The 22738-nt window shown below is 36.0% G+C and overlaps 3 protein-coding genes and 1 long non-coding RNA gene across 8 annotated transcripts in view; all 4 read left to right on the forward strand.

Annotated features, from left to right (window-relative positions):
* Window positions 1–1039: 1039 nt before the first annotated feature.
* LOC111441069 (3-dehydrosphinganine reductase TSC10A) lies at window positions 1040–5298 on the forward strand. 3 transcript variants are annotated; one of them, XM_023077989.1, is made up of 6 exons: window positions 1040–1684; window positions 2146–2293; window positions 2620–2910; window positions 3513–3584; window positions 3618–4391; window positions 4989–5298. In XM_023077989.1, the coding sequence occupies exons 1-4, from the start codon at window positions 1151–1153 to the stop codon at window positions 3518–3520; spliced, it is 981 nt and encodes a 326-aa protein (XP_022933757.1). In that variant the 5' UTR covers window positions 1040–1150; the 3' UTR covers window positions 3521–3584; window positions 3618–4391; window positions 4989–5298. The 3 variants fall into 3 exon arrangements, with proteins under 3 accessions (XP_022933757.1, XP_022933763.1, XP_022933748.1); XM_023077995.1 differs by having other exon boundaries at window positions 3513–3577; window positions 3622–4391; XM_023077980.1 differs by having other exon boundaries at window positions 3513–4391.
* On the forward strand, window positions 4259–10148 carry LOC111441060 (DEAD-box ATP-dependent RNA helicase 58, chloroplastic). The gene is made up of 11 exons (XM_023077968.1): window positions 4259–4391; window positions 4989–5405; window positions 5521–5614; window positions 5722–5835; window positions 6006–6131; window positions 6900–7004; window positions 7166–7324; window positions 7425–7493; window positions 7615–7704; window positions 9164–9304; window positions 9828–10148. Exons 1-11 carry the CDS (start codon window positions 4309–4311, stop codon window positions 10089–10091), a joined length of 1662 nt encoding a protein of 553 aa, XP_022933736.1. The 5' UTR covers window positions 4259–4308; the 3' UTR covers window positions 10092–10148.
* Window positions 10149–15341: 5193 nt separating this feature from the next.
* On the forward strand, window positions 15342–16462 carry LOC111441084 (protein FAF-like, chloroplastic). The gene has a single exon (XM_023078006.1). It carries the CDS (start codon window positions 15456–15458, stop codon window positions 16428–16430), a length of 975 nt encoding a protein of 324 aa, XP_022933774.1. The 5' UTR covers window positions 15342–15455; the 3' UTR covers window positions 16431–16462.
* Window positions 16463–21319: 4857 nt separating this feature from the next.
* Window positions 21320–22738, forward strand: part of LOC111449371 — a 2997-nt gene continuing 1578 nt past the window's right edge. For 2 of the 3 annotated variants that reach the window (XR_002711588.1, XR_002711592.1), the window contains exons 1-4: window positions 21320–21479; window positions 21715–21762; window positions 21862–22037; window positions 22131–22197. This is a non-coding gene — a long non-coding RNA (uncharacterized LOC111449371). Of the gene's footprint in view, window positions 21480–21714; window positions 21763–21861; window positions 22038–22130; window positions 22198–22423; window positions 22660–22738 lie in introns of all 3 variants that reach the window. The other variant, XR_002711593.1, reaches the window with a different exon arrangement.

Raw genomic sequence — 22738 nt, forward strand, 5'->3', positions numbered from 1 at the left:
TTTTTTTTTTTTTTTTTTTGTTTTTAAGCTAATTTTCTGGATAACTCCAAACTTATATTTTTATTACAATGCATTGAATATTCACAAAACGGATGAAAAAAAAAAAGGATAAAAATAAAATAAAATAAAATCAAACAAATTAATTAATTAATTAACTTGGAGGGAACCCCACCACTATTATTTAATAAGTTGGAATATAATATATTATTTTTATTATTATTTTTAATCTTTTATAAATTAATTGCTCGTAAAAGGGAACTAGCATGTGACCCAACTGGTGTCATTAGAATATATATATATATATATTATTTTTTTTGTTGGGAATCTTTGATGGATTTTATTATTATATTTGAAAATTTAATTATATAAAGTAAGCCTTGCCTAACTAGGCATGGCAAAGGGGGTGGAATAGGCCATGAATCTTATTCTCAATGGTCGTGGTCGGAGAATCTTTATTTCCGAGATCGAGCTTCTCATAATTAGTGAGGGCATCGTTCAATATAGCTCAATCGACGTAAAATATTTACTCTTGACTAAACTATTTGAATTTTTAGTCACTTAGATTTGTTTTATTGAATATTTTAACCTAATTTTTCGTTTACGATCTTTATGGACAAGGTCGAATCTAGTACTGTGAATTATTTAATTGGGTCAAACAAAACACTGCTATATTAAATTGAAATTGAAAAAAATAATTAAGACTCGAATGATAGAAATGAAACAAATAACGAGTATTAATATGGTTCTGCTCTTCGAATAAGGTGCGTAAAAAGAACTTGAACGAACTCAATGCACTTAAAAAAAAAAGTGAGTGTAGCAGTCTAAACTCATTGCTAATAGATATTGTCCGCTTTTGCTTGTTACATAGGACTGTTAGTCTTACGATTTTAAAACGGGTCCATTAGGGGAGGAAGCATTATTTTTAAAATAAAAATTATACTTTTGAAATTTGAAAATATTAATAATATTTTTTTATTAATTTAGATGAAAATAAATATTCATTTTATAATTAATTAGTTTCATAAATGAGCATCTCCCGTCGAAGTGTTCCGGACGAAAACAAAGAGGAAGAAGAAAAGGTCTGTTTGTCCAAATTGGGAGGAACCAACCAATAAATCTCGTTTACTTCTCCACCAGGAAGCTTCCATCAATGGCGGACTTCAATTACGCCTTCATCTCTCTGGTTCTTCTTCTTCCTCTTGCACTACTCATTTTCCTATACCTAATTGTTCGTCCTCGCTCCGTTAAAATTCCTTTGAAGAATCGCCATGTCTTCATTACCGGCGGATCGAGCGGAATCGGGCTTGCGTTGGCCCACCAGGCCGCATCGGAGGGCGCGCGAGTCTCCATTCTTGCGCGCTCTCTCAAGAAGCTCGAGGAAGCGAAGGACGCAATCGGACTCTCCACTGGTATTGATGTGGCGGTCTTCGCTGCCGATGTTCGAGATTACGATGCTATTTCCAAGGCTGTAGATGAAGCCGGGCCGATTGACGTTCTTGTTGTGAATCAAGGCGTGTTCGTACCTCAGGAGCTGGCAGAGCAAGATATGGATGAGGTGAAATTCATGTTAGATGTTAATTTGTTGGGCGCATTTCACATGATTAAGGCTGCCCTGCCTACAATGAAGACTAGAGTAGACCGTCGACCCGCCTCGATCGCTCTCATGTCTTCTCAGGCCGGTCAGGTAGTTGTGTTTCTATCTGCTTTCTACTTTATTGGGCAATTGCATTGATTATTTTTTAATATTCAAGTGACGCTTTATCATGTTGAAGGGTCAATTAATGAGCTCTCATGGTGGTATGAGGTATGCGAGTAAATTATGTGCGCACACATAAAGGAGGGCGAATTAAGGCGCATAGATTGTTTACTGCTAGTATATAGGGTGTGCTTGGTCATAGTCATAGTGTTTAATCACCTCAAGTCTTTTTGATAGTATAAAAATACTTTGAATGGTTTGAGAGGAAGCATTTGATTAAGTACAAATAGAAAAAGTGTTGACAAGTGCCAACTACTACTCTAGAGTGAACTTCTTCGATTGTTAGGGTCAATTTAATGTCATTGATAACATGCAGACACTCGCTGAGTTGAAAATTCAGTAGAAGTGGTAATCCTTTACTCACGAATTCCTTTTGTAAATATGAGTAGGTGGGTGTTTATGGCTACACGGCGTATTCAGCTAGTAAGTTTGGGCTTCGTGGTTTGGCAGAAGCCTTGCAACAGGAGGTTATAGGAGATAACATACATATTTCTCTTATATTTCCTCCAGACACTGACACTCCTGGACTAGTAGAAGGTATGTATAAAGCAAGACCTGGTTTACCTTATTGTATTGTTCTGCTAGTCCTCAAGCAGGGTTTCAATATTTACTCAGTGGGTTGGATTTTTTAGCTCAGTTTTCAGCCCATTGGTTTAGGTTAGGATATGAGGTAAATGTTTGAAAGATAAACTAATTAGGCTATTACACGGCTAGGATTTATTTGAGCTAGTAGCCCTCTTTTTTGGATATCTCAGGTTATATGCTATTTTGAAGGCTGCATTGACAGAAATCCTTCAATTTATTATATAGGATCTTTTTTTAGTTTGTTTCTCCTTTTAAAAGTTACATATCCTTAATCGCAGAGGAAAAGAGAAGGCCTGAATTGACCAATATCATTGCCGCTGGAGGAGGCAGGATGAAAGCTGAGTTAGTTGCCAAAAAAGCTTTGAATGGCATTAAATCTGGTAGCTTTATAATTCCCTGCAACTTTGAAGGAGCATTATTGTCCGTAGCAACTGCTGGCTTATCTCCTCAGAGATCTTGCTTGATGGCTTTCCTTGAAGTTGTTACTGCTGGGATAATAAGGATTGTGGGCTTGTGTTTTCAATGGGTTTGGTATGATAGTATTCAAAAATGGCATGCACAGAAAAAAAGTAAGTATTCATTCAAGTGATGAAACTATGAGCTTGTTCAATCCCTTGATTAATGTAAGTTCTATAATTGTTTTTCTTTTATGGCACTCATTATTGCGCAAGAGATCTGGTTAAAATGCAGTCAAACTTTCACATAGTATCGAAAACTAATCAGATTTTGAATTACACAGTTATGCTATCACAGGTTCTTGTTTTTATTTATTTAATTTTTTTTTTTCCCTTAAGATCACAATCTTCTTTGTCGTCTAATTTCTAGCATATGACGATGCGAGTGGCTTTGTTGTCCTGATTTCTCGTCAGCTGCCTTTCTAAACACACTCCATTTTGAATGTCATATTACATCAGTATACTAATTATCTTATCTTTTGCCTTAAATTCTTATACCCTCAATGTCTGTTACAACGCCTCTAAGGCTGTGATCTATGCAGTGAATTAACTAGTGACCAATATCTGGATAATCCTGGAACTTGCACTGTCTTTTCAGTTTGCTCATTGATAGAAAACGGCTAGACTTGCATATAGTGCATTTGTTTTTGCATTTCTCTATCTGATTGTAACTTCAAGCCATTTGTTGAGTAACCTTATCCATGTCCTATTGCCAGGAATCTAGAAGATACGGCTGGTTTTTTCACAACAATTTCTTTCATTTATGGTTATTAGCTCCAAGTTCTCTCCTCCAAATTCTGAAACAACTGGAAGTAAAGGCTCGAGCCCGCTCTGATAAGTCGAACACTAGTTCAATATTTGGTAGGCAAAAGGTCAGGGATGACAGATTCAGTAGCAGTTCTCTCTCTTCCCCCCAGTTTGACAGTAAGGCTTTCACGGTTGTTTACTCTTTTTCTCTCATGTTTTTTTAAGGTAGATCAGCAGCTGTAGGAACTGGATTTTCATCCCATCTTGTTAGGGTATCTTTTCTTACTGTATGCCATAGGGGGAAGTTGAATTAAGTTTCAAGAACATAATTTGATCAAGTTTAGACCTTTATGAGAGCTTTATCTTACTACAAACGGCAGAAAAAGAGATTTTTCTTAGCAAATTAGTTGTGTTATTTGACAATTAGGCGTACGCCAACGCCACTGCAAAAACCATATCGAGTCTATTACAATTCTTGCTTGCTTCTTTTAATTTGACAGGAAGCAGCTGGAGATGGAGGGATTCTATGTATTGACTATTCTGACATCTTATTTCTAATACCAATTTCATAGTTAAATGTTAAATGAAAAGTGGGGACTTGGGAAATAATAAGTCTTCTAAATTCAGCCCCTATATGAACATGGGCTGAAATCTAATCTCATTCAACCATGATAGCTTGACCTTCGTAAAGACAAGTTAGGATTATGCTGTGTACCTTTACGAAGGAACTGCCATTGTTTTTTTTTTTTTTTTTTACAGGAAAGCATGCATCAGAGCCCTTCAGTTATGTCTGATAGCCCGTACGTGGGGATCGACAAGTTTCTCTCTATTATTGTCTATACGTGCAAGTAGGCTTATTGACTGAGCTCATGTTACGTCAATTATGTCGATTTCAACTAGCCAAATTGACTTTTTGTTTTGGTTTGCTCACTTCTAGTTCATAAACTATTTGGAATGGTCAAGTTTGAAATGAAACTTTCGATGACAGCACAAGCGCATAATTGAAATTTGTCACATATACCATTATTTTACAAGTGGCCATATTATATCTCTTTACCATTAATTTTTAATAAAAATTTTAATGAAAAAATAATTTTTTTTGAAGTTTATGGACGGAATTAAAATTCTCTAAAATTCATGTATTTTAAGAATTAATAATCAATTCAAGCAAAACTCCAAATTATAAAATAAAATCATTTTTTATAATTCTTTTAAATTGAAAAATTGGCATGAAGTAAATGTTTTTATAAACTTAATTTTGAAATTAACAAATAAAAAATGTAATTCATTACGTCAAAATCAAATCACATGAATAAAAAAAAGTTTTTTTTTTTAATTTTTTTGTAAAAAAAAGTAAAAAAAGGTTTAAAAATGTGATAATTTACCCAAAATTTTACCTTATCCAATACCCTTCTGAACTTATTTGAGACGGTTGGGTTCCACAGTGCCCCGCCGCTCGCAGAAGCAAGACGGCGGTTGCTTCACCACCGGCGCCGGGAACTCTCCATTACGACCCGACTCCCCATTTCTCTTACACCCTCATCTTCTTCATCTCCTCTTTCCTCCTTAATAACCCATCCTGTATTGCGTAGGCGCGGCATTCCATTTCCAATGGCCGCAACGCTTCTTCCGTCTACCAAAATTCCTCCCCCTTGGCTGCCCGTCTCATCTGAACGCCGCTATCCAATTTATTTACCAAAACTTATCAATAACAATGGACCCATATGCTCCACCCCCAAATTTAGGCCTCCGAAAGCATTTATGAGCTCATCTTCTTTAAACAATGCCGTCGATTCTAATTTCGAGGCTTCCTCTCTCCGCGAGATCTGTAATGGATATGTTCCCGATCATATATTGGACAGGTAAGTGTCCATATTCCTCCATATCATGTGGGTTCCTTCTTAATTTATCATTTCTAATATTATGTCTTCTGGGGTGTTTTCTTTTCCCTTAATTTTCTTCTCTAAAATGATGTAGAGCTGAGGAAATTGGATTTGTTGCCCCAACTGGTGTGCAGAGGCAAGCTCTTCCAGTTCTGTTTTCTGGTCGGGATTGCGTGCTTCATGCGCAGGTCAAATCTATGTATTTCAAGTAAAATTCCTGCAGAATGTGGATACTTAGTATTGTTTGTTTGTGTAAATTCTGTATATGGTTCTTTGCTTACTCTTATCCTTTTAGACAGGTTCTGGGAAGACGCTGACATATTTGCTATTGATATTTTCTGTAATCAACGCTCAGAAGTCAGCTGTGCAAGCACTGATTGTAGTACCCACCCGGGAGCTTGGAATTCAAGTAAGATTGGACTTTGTATCTTCCACTAATTTCATTTGTACTTATCTTTCATTCTGTAGTTCTGAAATCTGTTTTCTATTGCTGTTCTGAATGAGGGGGCGGGGTGTTTGGTTGATGCTTCTTACATGTTGATGGTAATGTTGTATTTGACCTGGTGGAATGGATGCCAGGTTACTAAAGTTGCTAGGATGTTAGCTGCAAAGCCTGCAACGGCGGATGAAGTTGGGCAGAAATCTTATGTTGTCATGGCTCTTTTAGATGGAGGCTTGTTGAGAAGACACAAGACTTGGTTGAAGGTGCTGCATTTGTCTCTTTTCTTCGTGCATAAAGTTTATTTGCATAAGTAGAAGTGTTTTGGCTAGATGGTTTGCAAAAAGTTGAATTACTTGTTGACAACATAATTGCATTGTCATCGGGTTTCGTTTTGAATTTCTTCAATTCGACACATGACCTTTGTAACGGCTCAAGCCCACCGCTAACAGATACTGTCCTCTTTGGGTTTTCCCTTTCGGACTTCCCCTCAAACCTTTAAAACACGTCTACTAGGAAAAGGTTTCCACACCCTTATAATGGGTGTTTCATTCTCCTCCTCAACCAATGTGGGATATCACAATCCACCCCCCTTCAGGGCCCAACGTCCTCGCTGACACTCGTTCCTTTCTACAATCGATGTGGAACCCTCACCAAATCCACTTCCCTTCAGGGCCTAACATCCTTAACTGGCACACCGTCTCGTATCTACCCCCCTTCGGGGAACAACCTCCTTGCTGGCACATCGCTTGATGTCTGGCTCTGATACCATTTGTAACAGCCCAAGCCCACCGCTAGCAGATATTGTCCTCTTTAGGCTTTCCCTTTTGGGCTTCCCCTCAAGACTTTAAAACGTGTCTGCTAGGGAAAGGTTTCTACACCCTTATAAAGGGTGTTTTGTTCTCCTCCCCAACCAACGTGGGATATCACAACCTTGGATTGTTTTTTTCCGATTCTCTTCACTTTCTTGGCTTGTGGTTAACAGTAAATAAGTTTGCATCTAGATGGTAAGTTTGAGATATTAAAATTTTCAGGCAGATCCCCCTTGTATACTGGTGGCAACAGTAGGAAGCTTGTGTCAAATGGTTGAGAGGCGATTTCTTGATCTCGCCTCACTAAAGGTGCTGATAATTGACGAGGTACTTGCACAAAAAAAGTTATTTTCAGTAAGCTTTTGGGTCATACTTTCATGACAAATCACGTAATTGGAAGGTCGTGTAGCTATAAACTGCTGATGAAGTAAGCTCATTCGAAACGTTTATTTCAAGGAATTGACGTTTTTTTTCCGCTCGTTTGCCAGGTTGATTTCATGTTTAGTTCCTCAAAGCAAGTTAGTTCTCTGAAGAAAATCTTGACATCATATTCTATGTTCAGTAATCGTCAGACTGTGTTTGCAAGTGCATCAATTCCCCAGCACAGGCATTTTCTTCAGGAATGCATACAGCAGAAGTGGACAAAGGTGTGTATATGGATGTCTTTTTGGTTACTTCCAATATGTGATGCAATTCAGCCATTAGTTTTATCTGCTTGTTAGAACTTTCCCTCTCTTTGTCTTGCAGAATAATATAATCCATGTTCATATTAACGCAGTTCAGCCCATGCCATCGTGTCTGCTCCATAGATTTGTGGTAAGAGATTTTATTGCTCATTCAGAAGTAATTATCCTCAGCCATCTCACTGGATATAGAGTTTCTTCTTTCTAATCATTTTGAGATGTAACTTGCTTAGATATTACCTTTTGTTTGACAGATGTGTGACAAGAACAAAAAACACCAAACCTTCCTGAGTGTACTACTCACAGATAAACCTCAGTCTGCAATCATTTTTGTCAGTGAGCAGGTTTGTGTTGATTGCCTTAAAGTGAGATAAATAAGTACAATATTCCAACTGCTGCTATTGTAACAATCCAAGCCTATTGCTAGCAAATATTGTCCTCTTTGGTGTTTCCGTTTCGGGTTTGTTTTCAAGGTTTTTAAAACGCGTCTTCTAAGGAGAGGTTTCCACACCCTTATAAGGAATTCTTCGTTCCCCTATCCAATCGATGTGGGATCTCACAATCTACCCCTCTTGGGAGCCCAGCGTCCTTGTTGGTACACCGTCTGGTGTCTGACTTTGATACCATTTGTAACAGCTCAAGCCCACCGCATATATTGTCCTCTTTGGGCTCTTCTTTCCGGGTTTCCCTTCAAGGTTTTTAAAACGTGTCTTCTAGGGAGATGTTTCCACACCCTTATAAGGAATGCTTCGTTTCCCTCTCCAACCAATGTGGGATCTCACAATCCACTCCCCTTGGGAGCCTTGTGTCCTTACTGGTACACCACCCGATGTCTGACTTTGATACCATTTGTAACAGCCCAAGCCTACCGCAGATATTGTCCTCTTTGGGCTCTTCTTTCCGGGTTTCCCTTCAAAGTTTTTAAAACGTGTCTTCTACGGAGATGTTTCCACACCCTTATAAGGAATGCTTCGTTCCCCTCTCCAACCAATGTGGGATCTCACAATCCACCCCCCTTGGGAGCCCTGCGTCCTTACTGGTACACTACCCGGTGTCTGACTTTAATACCATTTGCAATAGCTCAAGCCTTCCGCTAGCAGATATTGTTCTCTTTGAGCTTTCCCTTATGGGTTTTCCCTCAAGGTTTTTAAAACGCGTCTTCTAGGGAGAGGTTTCCACACCCTTATAAGGAATGCTTCGTTCCTTTCTCTAACTAATGTGGGATCTCACAATTCACCCCCCTTGGGGGCCCAATGTCTTCGCTGTCACACCGCCCAGTGATATCATTTGTAACAGCCTAAGTCCACCGCTAGCAGATATTGTCCTCTTTGGGCTTTCCCTTCCGGGCTTCCCCTCAAGGTTTTAAAACGCATCTTCTAGGGAGAGGTTTTCACACCCTTATAAGGAATGCTTTGTTTCCTTCTCCAACCAATGTGGGATCTCACAGCTATTTTCGCTTGAAGCTTTCAGATTGTTCATGGTTTACTATGCCGTATCATATTTGCTACAAATCATCAATGAATCGAGGATCTTTTTTTCTTATGGGCTGTTTTTGTAATGTGGTTCCAAATATCATCTTCTATCGCCCTTGAAAGATTAAAATCGAGAAAACGTTTAATCACAAATCATATTAAACTATAAGCATGTCTGTAGCTACATATCAATGCCCATTATAGGTTCATATTTTTTAGTCTTGAACTCTGGATTTGAGGCAAATCTAGTTCTAGAAAGCCAGTGCAATTTATTTGATCCTGTTACATTGGATTATCCTCTCTGCTCAATTTACTGAGCTCTTATTTTCAGTCAGAGAGGTCAAAGAAGGCTGGAAAGATTCCACCAGCAACCTTGATGATTGATTTCTTAAAGACTTCATATGATGGTTGTTCTGATGTCGTCCTTCTCGACGAAGACGTAAATTTCAATTCACGAGCAGCTTCCCTATCGGTAAGCTTAGTATGCAATCTTTCTCCAACCATTAACTGAGCGCGGTGTTAGAACTGCAGTAGGATCATTTAACTGGGATGTGATATCTGATGATTCTGATCTGATATTCGCTAGCTGTTTGAATGAGCATGTGTTCTGAACCTTTATATCATCTTCGTTTTTCATACCGATAGAGGTTAAGCATATTCTCCTTCCCTCTCCCTTCTTTCACTCTAAAGCAATTATGATCGGAGAGAATTTACACCCACAGATTTGTAGGAAACGGTTCATTGTCGATCTTGTTTACTCTTTACATAATTATATATATATATCATCACTTTTCGTCCATTGGGTCGGTCCAAAGCACGACATTGTATATTGAGAAAAAACGAACTACGAATATCTCAATATTTGTTGCATAAGGAGAGAAAATGGAAAAGGAGAGTGAAACCCAATAGATGAATAAACTTCTACTCAAAATCTCAATATTTAATGTTAACTTGTAACATGTTTGTATTTGTGTTCTTGATTGTTTGGAATGCAGGAAGTGAGACAAGGAGGAAGTTATCTTATTGTAGCAACTGACTTAGTGGCCAGGGGAATCGACTTACCCGAAACGACTCATATATACAACTTTGATCTACCTCGAACTGCCATCGACTATCTTCATCGAGCTGGACGAACAGGTAGGAAACCGTTTTCCGAGGAGAAATGTATGGTTACTAATCTTATAACCTCAGTAGAGAGATTTGTTCTGCAAAAGTTTGAAAATGAACTACTGTTTACCTGTGATGAACTTGTTGTTTAGATTGTGAATTTCTTCAACCTCAACATATATATGATGCTGACCTGAGTTGATATCTCATATAGTGTTCTTACTTTTTAGTTTGGAACCGAGAAAAAATCGTGACAAAAACGTCATCTTCCACTATCGGTTCATACATAGACTATAGGTCTAAATTTTATTTTCGGTACTTGATGGCCCCGACACTATACCCAGAATTCGTAATTTGGATTCGGTACTTAATGGCTTCGACACTATGTCCAAGATTCAGAATTCGGGTCTTCTTAACATATTTTATTTTTAACAATTTATATTGATAAATCTCATTAAATCTTTGAAAAAATATTTTTTATAGTAAAATTTAAATTAATTAATGTTTATAAAAATAAAAATATATAAAACAAAACACACTCTTAATTTATTTATAAATGATTTAAAAGTGGAAAAAAAAATTAAGTTATAAGCTTACGTTAGCCGATTCTCCGCCAGCTGAAAAGCATGTCAACCAATTGTTTATTTATTTATTTTTATTTATATTTATTTTTAATAATAATAATAATAATAATAAAATATAAAAAAGGGAAAAAAATAAGCCTATGGAAGCTCCAAAGGACAAATTGTTATCCCTTCCCTTCCTAGAGGAACATGGAATCTCCTTGACCCTAACCCAAACCGATTAAAATATTTTCCATTAATGATTCGAGATCGTTAATATATAACTGAGAGGCAACGCTCCACTCGACGTATGAATCTCTTAAGCTCTGTACGTTTAATTATGAAGTTTCTGTAGCTGTACGGGTAAAGAAAGGTGCATCTTGTTATTCGGGTCTTAGTACTTCTTATTTACTCGTGCGTCACGACCATTTTTATTTAGTTTCTAAATCTTTAACCGTAATGTTTAAGCTCGACATCTCGACTTAACCTAATACGATATTTAATTGTTAATTTAGGATTAAGGTGATTATGTAATCATACTTTTAACATAAAATTAGTTGCATATGATTCCATTATATAAAAAGAGAGGGAAAGTATGGGAGCAACATGGCCAAAAAGGTAACCTTTTAGGGCTTAATTAATTAATTTATTTATTACGGGTTTTTTTTAATTAACGTGAGACATGAACTCGATTCGTTGTCTTTCTAAAGTATTAGCTTATAATTAATTACCTAAGCCTTAATTAATACTTTGGCTTTCACGTTAGCCCTAAGCTATTAGCTGTATGATACATTCATATTCATCTTTAAAATAAAAGATCCTCCGTTACTAGTTACGAAAATGAAATCGATCGAATCAAAATATCAGTCCACGTGTTAATACTTTTGTATATTGAGGAGCTCGAAAGCTAACGATGGGAAGTAATTGATATTTTCGATATACATACGAATGGCCTAATGCCTATCAACTTTCTTCAAATATGCTTTAAATCGAGCAGAAAAAGTGCATCTACTTGTGCACTCGTAATATTCTCGATATTAGCGATTAATGTTCGTTTGCTCTCCCATCTCACTCTTTCGAGTTTTATACGGTTTGAGCTGAATGTGTGTGAAATGCGTTCACAACCTACCCTAATCGACAGTTAAAATCGTGAGTCGAGTTCAACGTCTATTTCAGCATATTTTTAAGTGTTTTTCGGAGTCCAAGCAATAAAAAACATATGTTCATGACTAATTTGTAGATAATTTAAGCACACGAGTTTGTGATGAGATTAACGACCTTTTACCGACCTCTAAAACTAGGGTTTCTGCTGAGATTAGTGAGATACGTTACAAGTAACCCGAGATATTTTCGGAGAATCTTCATAAATATGTCAAATTCGAGAAAATCTAATGGGTTCGAGTTTATGTCAACTAGCACTTATTCGAAAGTTTTAAAGTTATGAGCCAAAACATTCTTAAATTCTCGAAAACAAATCGGCCAATGAAATTGCGACATGTTGCAACATCAAATAACACAAAAATATCCCTGTTTTTATGAAAATCTTCCCTTAATCTTTAAAAGACATTAAGTCATTAAGCATTAACCAAAAATTAATATTAATTATAGCTTAATTAATACCTTTTATCACCACATTTTCAAGTGTTGCGTCATTTTCCACCATCCTCTTATCAAATCCAAATTAATGTCAATAATAATAATTTTTTATTTTAAAAAAATTGTGACATCATTCTCATTGTCTTGTTCCTTTGACCTCTAAATAATTCTCACAATTTTAAATTTTAATTAACTTTTTTTTTTTTTACATATAAATATTAAAAAAAAATTGTTAACGTGGGATCGTGGAAAGAATCAAATGCCAGAGCTTTACGTGTACGGTCTCATGCTAACCATAAAATCAAGCTTTCCAAATCTCATTTTTTGGTATTTTATGCAATTTTTTTCACTAATTAATTACTTCTTTTTTAATTATAAAATTTTTATTTCCTAAAAATCACACTTTTAAATCAAATTAAAAATTAAAATAATTATTTTTCACGAGCTAATGTAGCTATTAAATGTTAGAGGTGTACCGTGTTGAATTGGGTTAAAAAAAAATCTTATGGACCAATTTGTACCTAACTCAATCCTATATTTTCAAGTTGTTGGGTCGTTTTTTTTAATTAAATTAAAAAATAATATTTATTTACTATGCATGTTACATTGATAACTCTCATGAAGTTTAAATGTAAAAGAATTTACAAGGCACAACATATCACTAACCTTCTTCGATAATTAATAATAATTATTATTATTATTTACTTTAAAAAAAGCAAGAGGAAATTGGGGAAATTAATTAATTAAAAAAAGAGAGAAAAAAAGGAAGTGGGTGCATATAGCAGTTTGGGAGCCGATATTTGACCAAGTTGGTGGGTGTAATCAGCGGTGGTGGTGCGGAGCCTGTCTGGAACCGGTGGTTATAATACAATTAGACCAGCTGACGCACAACCCACTTCCGACATGTGGTTTTTTGCTTGACCGACTGTCGGAAAAAAATTCCCTATTTTCTGTTCTTTTATTTCCTTTCACGTTTTATTAATTTTAAATCAATTATTTATTTATTTTAACCGAACCCAATCTAAGTAAGTTCATAACCCAACCCAAAATATACGTGTTGGATTAGATTAGTCAAATTTTTTGAACCCCTCTGAGCCACTGAAATATTTAGTTCATATTTTGAAGAAGACTCCAATGAAAAAATGACAGCTTTGACAGGATCTCACACGTTGATTCCCCTTTTCCATCAAAATATATGCTTTACATATTATACTAATCCGTACGATTTTATACCTTATATTATATTTCCCTACGACCGTAAAATCATTATCAATCTACAAAGTAATTTTAAGAACGGAAATTCAATATCTAAATAAGGAATCCAATATCTTTTCCAAATTCGACCAAATCAAAGAATATAACATAGGACGATTTAAATTCTGACATTTTCAAAACACCTTTCGTCATAGGTTGTGTTTTATAATTCATTTTAGAATATTACATCACATCGGGTAATAAAAGTTCGTACATAAAAAACTATTCCTTTAGATATACTATTAATAAATATTTTTATTTTCATTTAAAAAAAAATTCTTATTTTTTTTTTAAAAAAAGGAAGCAAATAAAAATAATGAATATTTAGGGAATTATTAATAGAAATTCAAAGGGAGTGGGCTGACATTTTATGTGGTGTTGACTCCTTAAAGGCATATGAATCATACACATTATATTAAAAATAAATTAATATATTTTTTAAAATATTTATTTGGGATAAAATCTAAATAAATGCAAAGGAGAATTAAGGAAAATCACTATCAACAAATATTTGGGAGAATCTTTTTGTTTCCTGTTTTTTGTTCTTTTTCCTTTGGAAGTTTATGAGGAAAATAAAGCTGGTAAATTTTGGACCAATATGCCCTTTTTTCTCTAACATTTTTATACCCACATATTTATTTTTATTTATTCCACAAACAACCCTAAAATTATTTCCCCCCCTCCTCCACAACGAAACTTCAACTAACAATCGACTCGGGAATGACTAGGAGGACGGATTTTGCGAGTGGATGACATTCTAATCTTATCGTTTTGTTTTCTTTTTTCGAGGTTTCTAATATATACGGGAAAATATAAAAACAAGATATTGAAATAAGCAGTTGGATAAGATTCCATCTTTTTCTCTAAATTATATGGACGTTCTTGTGTATGACTTTAATTTAGTGTTCCAGATTTCGAAAACACTGTATTGATGTCATTTTCGTTATTTGATTGTTTTCTCTCCTTAGAAATGATAGCTAAATTTAGCTTAAATTTTAAAGAGTAATTATCTAAAATATTTAAATAAATAATAATTTTTTAAAATATTTTTAATAAAATAACTCAAAAGTCAACCAAGATATAATTAATAAATATTTTATAATTCCAAATATATAACCACAAACTCAAACAAACAGAAAATAATAATAATAATAAAACACAGAAAAAACATTCCAAACACATAAAAAGAATTTTGTTTTTCCTGGAATATCAGGACAAGCAAAATATATATTTATATTCTTCAGAAAAAAGAATCTGACAAATAAAATATATAAATTTCACAATTTTCTTTTTAAAAAAAGAAATTAAGGCTCAAGTCAATAAAATTATAATTTCAAATTTTATTAATTAGGTGAATATATTAATAAAAAGTGGAATTCTCTTCTCTTAAAAAATCTTATTGCGGTTATAAGACATAACAATTAAGAAATACTTAAAAAGATGCATTTCCGTTTATTTATGGGAGATTTAAAGTTCAATAGACAGTGCCCAAATCGTTACGTCTCTCGTGCAGGTTGGAACGTACCTGACAAAAAATTTTACTACCTTTGGTCGCCGACTCCCTTGTCATCAGGTCACCAACATCCTTGACCTTTCGGTACTAGGTAGGCGTCAACCCCATACATAGTCTTAAGATTTTGCAGAGACGTGTGTATTTGGTAAACAATTGCCGAGGCCTAGTCACTGCGACCGCCTTTGTGAAGAGGCACCCTTTTGCCGAATTGCTTAGAGAGAGTTTTCTCATGCCTCTAGGTATTCTCTACCTGTATCGGTTTTTTTCACTTATTATAAGTAATTTAAGATAAGTAGATAACGTAATCATGTCGTAAAAATACATATGGATACTTTTTTTTTTGGGGAAGGTCAGTATTGTAAGGTAGTGTTTGGGCATATTGAGGTTGTATAATTTAAGTGGAACGAATAGGCCCCCACCACTCTACCTCACTCCTCACTACCTCCCCTGACACTTTTTTGGACTACAAATACCCATCCTTCACCCTTCACCATTCACCATTCACCTTCTCGCTTATCCATCTTCTTCTCTTTCCCTCTCTCTCTCTCTCTCTCTCTCTGAAATCCCCAAATTCAAACCTCCACTCTCCAATGGCGACAATGGTCTGTCATCGGAGCCTTCAACCATGTGTAGACTCTCAATTCATCGAAACTACCTGGCCTCACATCAAATTCAAATCTCAAATCCCTCCGCCTTTTGAATTCGTCGCTTTCAAATACTGTTTTCTCGATCTCGATTCTTCCAAATCCCTAAATCAATGCGACGATGTTAATCACATTCTTTCTAATTACCACAACGCTACTAACTCTGTTCTTCTTCTTCCTCCTTCCGATGCTCCGAAGAAATCCGACGACGTCGTCCGCCGTGAAGCCAAATCGCCAATGGCGACCAAGGAATTAGAATCCGCCTACGTTCATCCGCTCGTCAAGCGCTCTCGTTCTACTCTGAGCGATAAGAGCTTAGCGCTCTGTACTGAAAATTTAGGCAACGAGACTGGAGCGGATTTCCTCGAGGAGGACGCTGTTTTCTCCGATCTGAAAATCGAGCGATCTTCGACGAGGAAGCGAGTGAAATCGGATAATCAAGGTAACAAGAAACTATTTCCACCGCCTCTAACCACAATCGCCGGCGAGGATTCGATTCGAGTACGGTCGTATCGCGAAGACGGAAGGTTGATAATGCAGGCGGTGAAGGCTCCGTCGAGGCTCTCGTACTTCCATGCCGAACGAAGCCAGGGCCGCCTTCGACTGAGCATTTTGAAAAGTAGTAGTACTCCCAAAGCTGACTCCAATGAAGAAAGTACGGAAAAGGGAGTTGAAATTAACACACCAAACGACGACGTTGAAGCGGTGGGCGAGAAAAGTAATTATGAGGAAAATACGAGGAGGAAACTGGAAGAAAATGGAAATCTCAGAGGGGCGGAAATGGAAATAAAAAAACTTGAGATGATGCCATGCAAGGGCAAACAGGCGGGTAAAAATCATAATATTGACGAAAATAAAAACCATACTGAAATGTTATTATTTACTCGGGAGGCCCTCTCCATTTGGGTCTGTACTTCTTAATTAAAAATTAATGATTTTTAATTTTTGGATCATACTTATTTAATCCTTCTCCAACTCTCTCTTTGTGTAACCCTTTTAATAATCCATTTCCAACCAAATAATTTCATGTCCCCTTCACCCAACACATTAATTAATTAAATTACAAGTTACACCCAAACATACAATTAAAGATGTCCGACATGAACCGAGTAGCCTTTTAGTCTTCGTCTCTACTTTTGTTCCTACCTCTTATTTCAATTACCCTCATCTGGGTTCCCAACGGAGTGAATTGTAAGATCTCACATCGTTTGGAGAGGGAAACGGAGCATTTCTTATAAAAATGTGAAAATCTTTTTTTAACAGACGCGTTTTAAAACCCTTGAGAGGAAGGGAAAACCTAATGAGAACAAATCTATTAGCGGTGAGATTGAGATGTTATAAATGGTATCAGAGCCAGACACGGGGCGATATGGTAGCGAGGATGATGTTGGAGAAGGTAATGAAAATTTTCTGACAAGAGTGTGAAAGCTTTTTCCTAACAGACACGTTTTAAAAATTGTGAAGTTAACAGCGATATGCAACAAATCAAAATAGATAATATCTGTTTTAGCAATGGGCTTGCACTATTACATCAAATTTCAACGTAACGTGAGACAGAGTCAAGGTCATGGATAATTTCTATCTCCAATCCCATTTAACTAACAGGGAGAAATCTCTTCTCACTCGAACAAAAGTAGATTAGTGTAGGTTGAATAAACATCTCTACCGACCCAAGGCGGAAAAAGGAAGGACCAAGAAAGAGCCGTACAGATTGAGGGATGCAAGTAGATGTGTGTCAGTGTGAAACAAGAATTAATAGGTCTGGAGTTAGGGTACTGCAACCATCTGGACTAATCCAAGTTTTAAACGCAATATTAAGTGGCCCTATCTGTCTCAGCGTGTGGGACGCCGGATAGGGATGTGAGGGATGTAAAAATGATACCCGGGAATTAAAGGGCACATGCATTATACCCATCCTTTCTAACAACAACGACCAAAAGTGCAACTTGGAGTACGGTGCCCTTACACACCACATGCCCTTTCCTCTCACCGAGGTGGAGCTCCTTCTGCCTTTCAATACCCTACCCCCTCCCACAACGCTCACCCGCGCGCACATCCACTCCCGCTCCATCCCTATCGATGTCTACACATCTATGTATAGCGATATTAATATAGCTGTCTGTATCTACGTACGTACGTAAAAGTTAATATCTTCTTTTGTTTTCTAGGTTCCGTTCGAGAATGATGGTCGTATGTCCACGTACTAGTCGTAGCTACCATTTCTTTTCTTTGGGGTCAATATCAATAGCGTCGTACATTTGAGGATCAACCTAATCCGAGGTTGGATTTTTATTTTTACCCTTTTTTTTTTTATGAAAACATAAATGGAAGAAAATATAAATAGTAGATTTATCTTATTATATAAAACAAAATTATCATCAAATATGATAAATATAAATTTGTGTGTATGTATGACTAAGTGAATGATGTAAACCGTTCGATAAAGATACTCGATATCGATTGATATAACATATATTATATTGTGAAAATTTTGTTAAATTGTAAATTTTATCCTCTAATTTTGAGAAAATTATAATTTGATCCCCATATTTTGATAAAATTTTATAATTGGACAGAATTATAACCTTCTTAAACTATAAAAACCCTTTAATTTCACAGTAACGAACACAGTAATTAATGTCAATAAAAAATTTAAAGATACAGATAAGATTTGTTTTAAAATTAGAAAAAAAAATGGTCTCGTCTTAAAAATATGTTACAATCACTGTTTAAATATACAAGGCTCGGACTAAGACTTGGATAAAGCTTATTAAAGTACCTAATTTACCCTGTGCTAACTTTTTCTCTTCAATCGAGTGTGATTGCTGCTCCACCATTGGTCGCGTCACGGTCTCAAAACGGATGTTTTTTTACTTTCTTAAGATAGTGCAGAAGGTCTTTTAAGGTCAGTTTGCATCCCCCGACTCAACATCGAAGTAGTTTTGTGTGCGGCCATTATCTCTGCCTACGAGAATTAAACTCCTTCCCCCTTCCAAACTACGAATAAGACATATGTTTTCCTTGACACTGTCTGTCTTGACGCTCTCCTCCTTTAACCCGTTTGTAAAAAGGCGAATTTTGGCTAACTAGAAAACAAACCCACCTTAGGTTGTGACAACTTTCTACTACGGATAAGTATATAAGAAATTAAAATGCTTCGTAACGAAGGTTTGTAAATCCACTTGTATGGTCAAAGCACGTGTCGAATTTGATTTGATTATAAAAAACCATATATTAAATTTATGACCTAAGAAATATGTGACGTTTTTGATGAATTATATGATGAACCAAAGTTTATATTATTAATTAAAAGAAGGAAATTGATGCATGCAATTTGTTACGTAAAATAATTAAAATAAAAATATATTTAACCAAAAAAGGCGAAACCAAAACAAAAAAAAAAAAGCAGCTAGGGGATGCCACGTAGACAGGCAAACCAAGAAAACGATGTCGTTTAGTTAAAAAAAAACTCCATTACCCCGAAAGTTTCCGTCAATTGCAATCCCACCCAAAGCCCATTTTATTTGACCTAATCAACAGGGAGACCGTTGAGCCAATAAGAATGCTCCACGTGTATGATAATTCATTAGGGAAAAAGCTTGAGAGGCATGATATGAAAAGAAGAAACAAAAAAGGAGTTGCTTTGATTTGGTGTTGGATATTTTTTTAGAATTAATTGACAAAAAAATTTAAAAAGTTTGGATTTTTTCTCTTCCTCTTCTTTTTGTTCTTGAGTTTTTGTTTTGCTTGGTTGTTAAGTACTTGGATGTTACGTTTCGTATGACGTTCGGTTCAAACCATTAAAAAAGTGAGTTCCATTACTTAATTTCTTTTTATGATTCAACGTACGGTTAAATCCATGTTGCATTAGATATAGACTATTATTTGAACTGAAGAAGAAAGGATCGAGAATGTTATTTTGTGAAATTCTACCTCAGTCGGAGAGGTAAACGAATAAGATGTGGAAACCTCTCTCGAGCATACGTATTTTTAGGAGGAAACCCAAAAAAAAAAAAAAAAAAAAAATCAAAGAGGACAATATCTACTGAGAGCTTGGTTCCTTACATATTTGTCTCATCGAGAACTTGCCTCGAACATAATTAGGAATCTTTGATCAACTGGGAAATACAGGGAGAGAGAGGAGAGAAAAACACGTGCCTCACTCCTTCATTCGGAAGGGGAGAGACGGGACTCAGTACTTTCCACTGGGTGAGAGAGGTGTAGCTACTCGCTCATTAATCACAGTGTTTAGCTGACTTGCACTAATATCCCATTTAGTGAGAGGTGCAGCAACCGGCTCGTATTTAACTAACTTGCAATAATTGACCCTTGTTGTAATGGGAATTAGACGCCCATTTGTTTATTGTTGTCAACTAATTTATTTGATGTTCAATTCTGCGCTCACTGTTGTAGCATTTTTGTGTCTACTATTCTGATTTTAAGTGGTCATATTTTTGTGTCCCGTGCTAGGAAGCATTGCTCCTCTTTTCATTTCAAATTTGAGAGTAGGACCGATACGGTAGATTGATCTATGTACCTCTCTTATTACTTTCTTATATTTCTCGGATATAATTGGATCCCAACAACCACTCGGACACTCAGAAAATTGAAGTTAAAAAGAAAACAAAATGGGGAGCGGAGAATTGAATAGGTCAAAAAGATTGTGGAAAGGGATGCTGGATGGTGTGGTAGCTTTCTAAATTTCTTTTGTTCTAGCTTTATTTTATTTATAATCTTTTTGTGCCTGCCAACAAATCTTTGAAGACTGCATACCAAATAATGATGAACATGATAATATGAATCTGAAGATGAAATTTTGCAGTAGATTCGCTTGTAATTTTCTCGGGAAACAAACGGAATTTCCCAAGATTTTCACGATCTTGCCGCAGGGCACTCGTGGGCCCCACCCCTCCCCCTCCTCTAATCAACGACTAACACCTACTCACTCGTTCATATTAATAATTAAAATCTCATGAAATTTAAATATCAAATATTTAAATATGGGTTATAAAAGTTAATTATTGTTAATGTGTATTGCATGATGAAAGTCCCACATCGACTAATTTAGAGAATGATCGTGTGTTTATAACCCAACAATATTTCTCAGGAGTTGAGTGGAGATTTATAAAGCAGAGGGATTAATTAGTCAAATCAAAAAAAAAAATTTAAAAGTGAAAATTCCATAAATTAGGGGTGATTTATGCAATTATTATTATTTGTAGGAAACAAAATATTTGACCCAAAATTAGGAGGAGTGATATTTCTTTCCTTTTTAGATTTTGTAATCATCCCCAATTTTAAAGGAAAGATGTCGAGCAGTGGCTGTCACGTCACCTTTTTTGTTTTTTTTTTTAAATGGATTTTATTTATTATATATATATTTTTTAAATTCCATCCCGATTTTTCTATGGGCAAATTATTTATGCTTTTCAAAAATATTTTATTTTTTATTTTTTGTTTTGTTGATTGTGGTCTAGGCTAATTACATATATAACCTTTTCTAACTGAAAATTGTAAAACAATATAATTTTATTTATTCATATATCATTATAACTATTTTATTATTCTTTTTATAAAAAAAACATTATCCATTAACTTGTATTGCCCAACTCGGCCCATGGGCTTATTTTGGGTGGTAATAGTGAATCGGAAAGCCCAAAAGTATAATGGGCCGCCGTGTAATTTACTGGGCTTTGTAAGCTTGGGAAAGGTGGAGTCTGTATAGCCCATTAACTTGTATAGCCCAACTGGGCCCATGGGCTTATTGGAGGCACTTGAAAGAGACGACTTTGAAGCTCAGATTGAAGCTGAGTTTGTCGATGGAAGCTTTCCATCGGAAAAAGAAGAAGAAGAGGAAATTCGAGAATGAAATTGAAGGGGAGAGGAGGAGATCGATTTCAAAACCTAGAGTGATCATTGCGGTATCCGGTTCCATCATCGACAACGCGATCCCTCGAGATTGCCACTAGAGTATGCATTTTCTCCCTTATAGGCGAGTGTTTTTCGAGTTTCTCCCCCTTTCCCCTGTCCCTTGGAAGATTGTAATTTGTTATGTTTTCTCTTTGAATGATTTGATATCTTTGGTTCGAAGCTTGTGTTGATTTTTCTGCTCTCTTGATTCACTTTCACCACGTTCAAACGAAGTGATGTGATTGACATTGGAATAACTTTTCTTTCTCCTAATGTTGTATGAACTTCTTCATAGTTGGCTGGTCAAATTGCTCGTGCGGCAACCATATTCCGAATTGACGAGGTCTCCATCTTTCTCATTTCGTTACTTGAAATTTTCTAGGACAGTCATTGGCTTCATTGGAATTGTTTAACTCAGGAAGATAATTTTTGCACGTATCAGGTAGTGGTATTCGACAGTGGAAGGAGTTCGGTGACTGCTCGGATGTTGCGGCAGCGGACAATTCTGATGAGGATGAAAGTGGCGCTGCTTTTCTTATAAGGATCTTGAAGTATCTTGAGACTCCACAATACTTGAGAAAAGCTCTTTTTCCAAAGCACAACAATCTAAGATTTGTGGTCCGACCTTAAATTGATTGGTTGCTTTAATCAACAAGAAGTAACATTTCCTGTTTTTCCTCTGATCTTCTTTTCATCGTAAATTTGTTGTAGGGGATGCTGCCACCGCTGGATGCTCTTCACCATTTGCGCAAGCATGAATGGAGTCCATATCGAGAAGGTAAATGTTAGAAGTTTCTACTAAATTCTGTCATCCAATGAGGCTGAATTCTCATATAATCTGCACATGAATCAGATGCTTGTGTTTAAAGAAGACTGGGAACATGTTAGTTCTAACTTTGAATCAATTCAGTTCAGCGTCCAGTTCAAGAACATCACTTTTTTTGGCCCTTTTTCTTCCAAACAGTTTTAGCCATATCCGCTTTCGTGATTTCTCTTTGTGACAGCATTATTAGGAAATTATTGTTTGCAAAAACTGTGCTGAGGAATGAAGAAGCCAAATTCTAGTGTCTGCTTGATTTCTTGGTTTCCTGCCAGCAGTCATTTCCAGCTACCATAAGCTTTGTCCATCTCTTTCTCCTACAAATTTTTCTTCTTGGTATAGCATCAAGAAAGGCTCCCAGTGCCCAAGCTTAATTTTTTTGGTCCGCAGTGTTGTATGATGCTCTAGTTGACTATATCCGTAAGCTTCTTTTCCCCCTATGCTTCCTTCCTTTTTCTCAATGCCTAAGCTTCTTTTTTTTTTTTTTTTTTTTTCCTTT

Source organism: Cucurbita moschata, unplaced genomic scaffold, assembly GCF_002738365.1.
Source record: "Cucurbita moschata cultivar Rifu unplaced genomic scaffold, Cmos_1.0 Cmo_Scf00001, whole genome shotgun sequence".
NCBI classification, from domain to species: domain Eukaryota; kingdom Viridiplantae; phylum Streptophyta; class Magnoliopsida; order Cucurbitales; family Cucurbitaceae; genus Cucurbita; species Cucurbita moschata.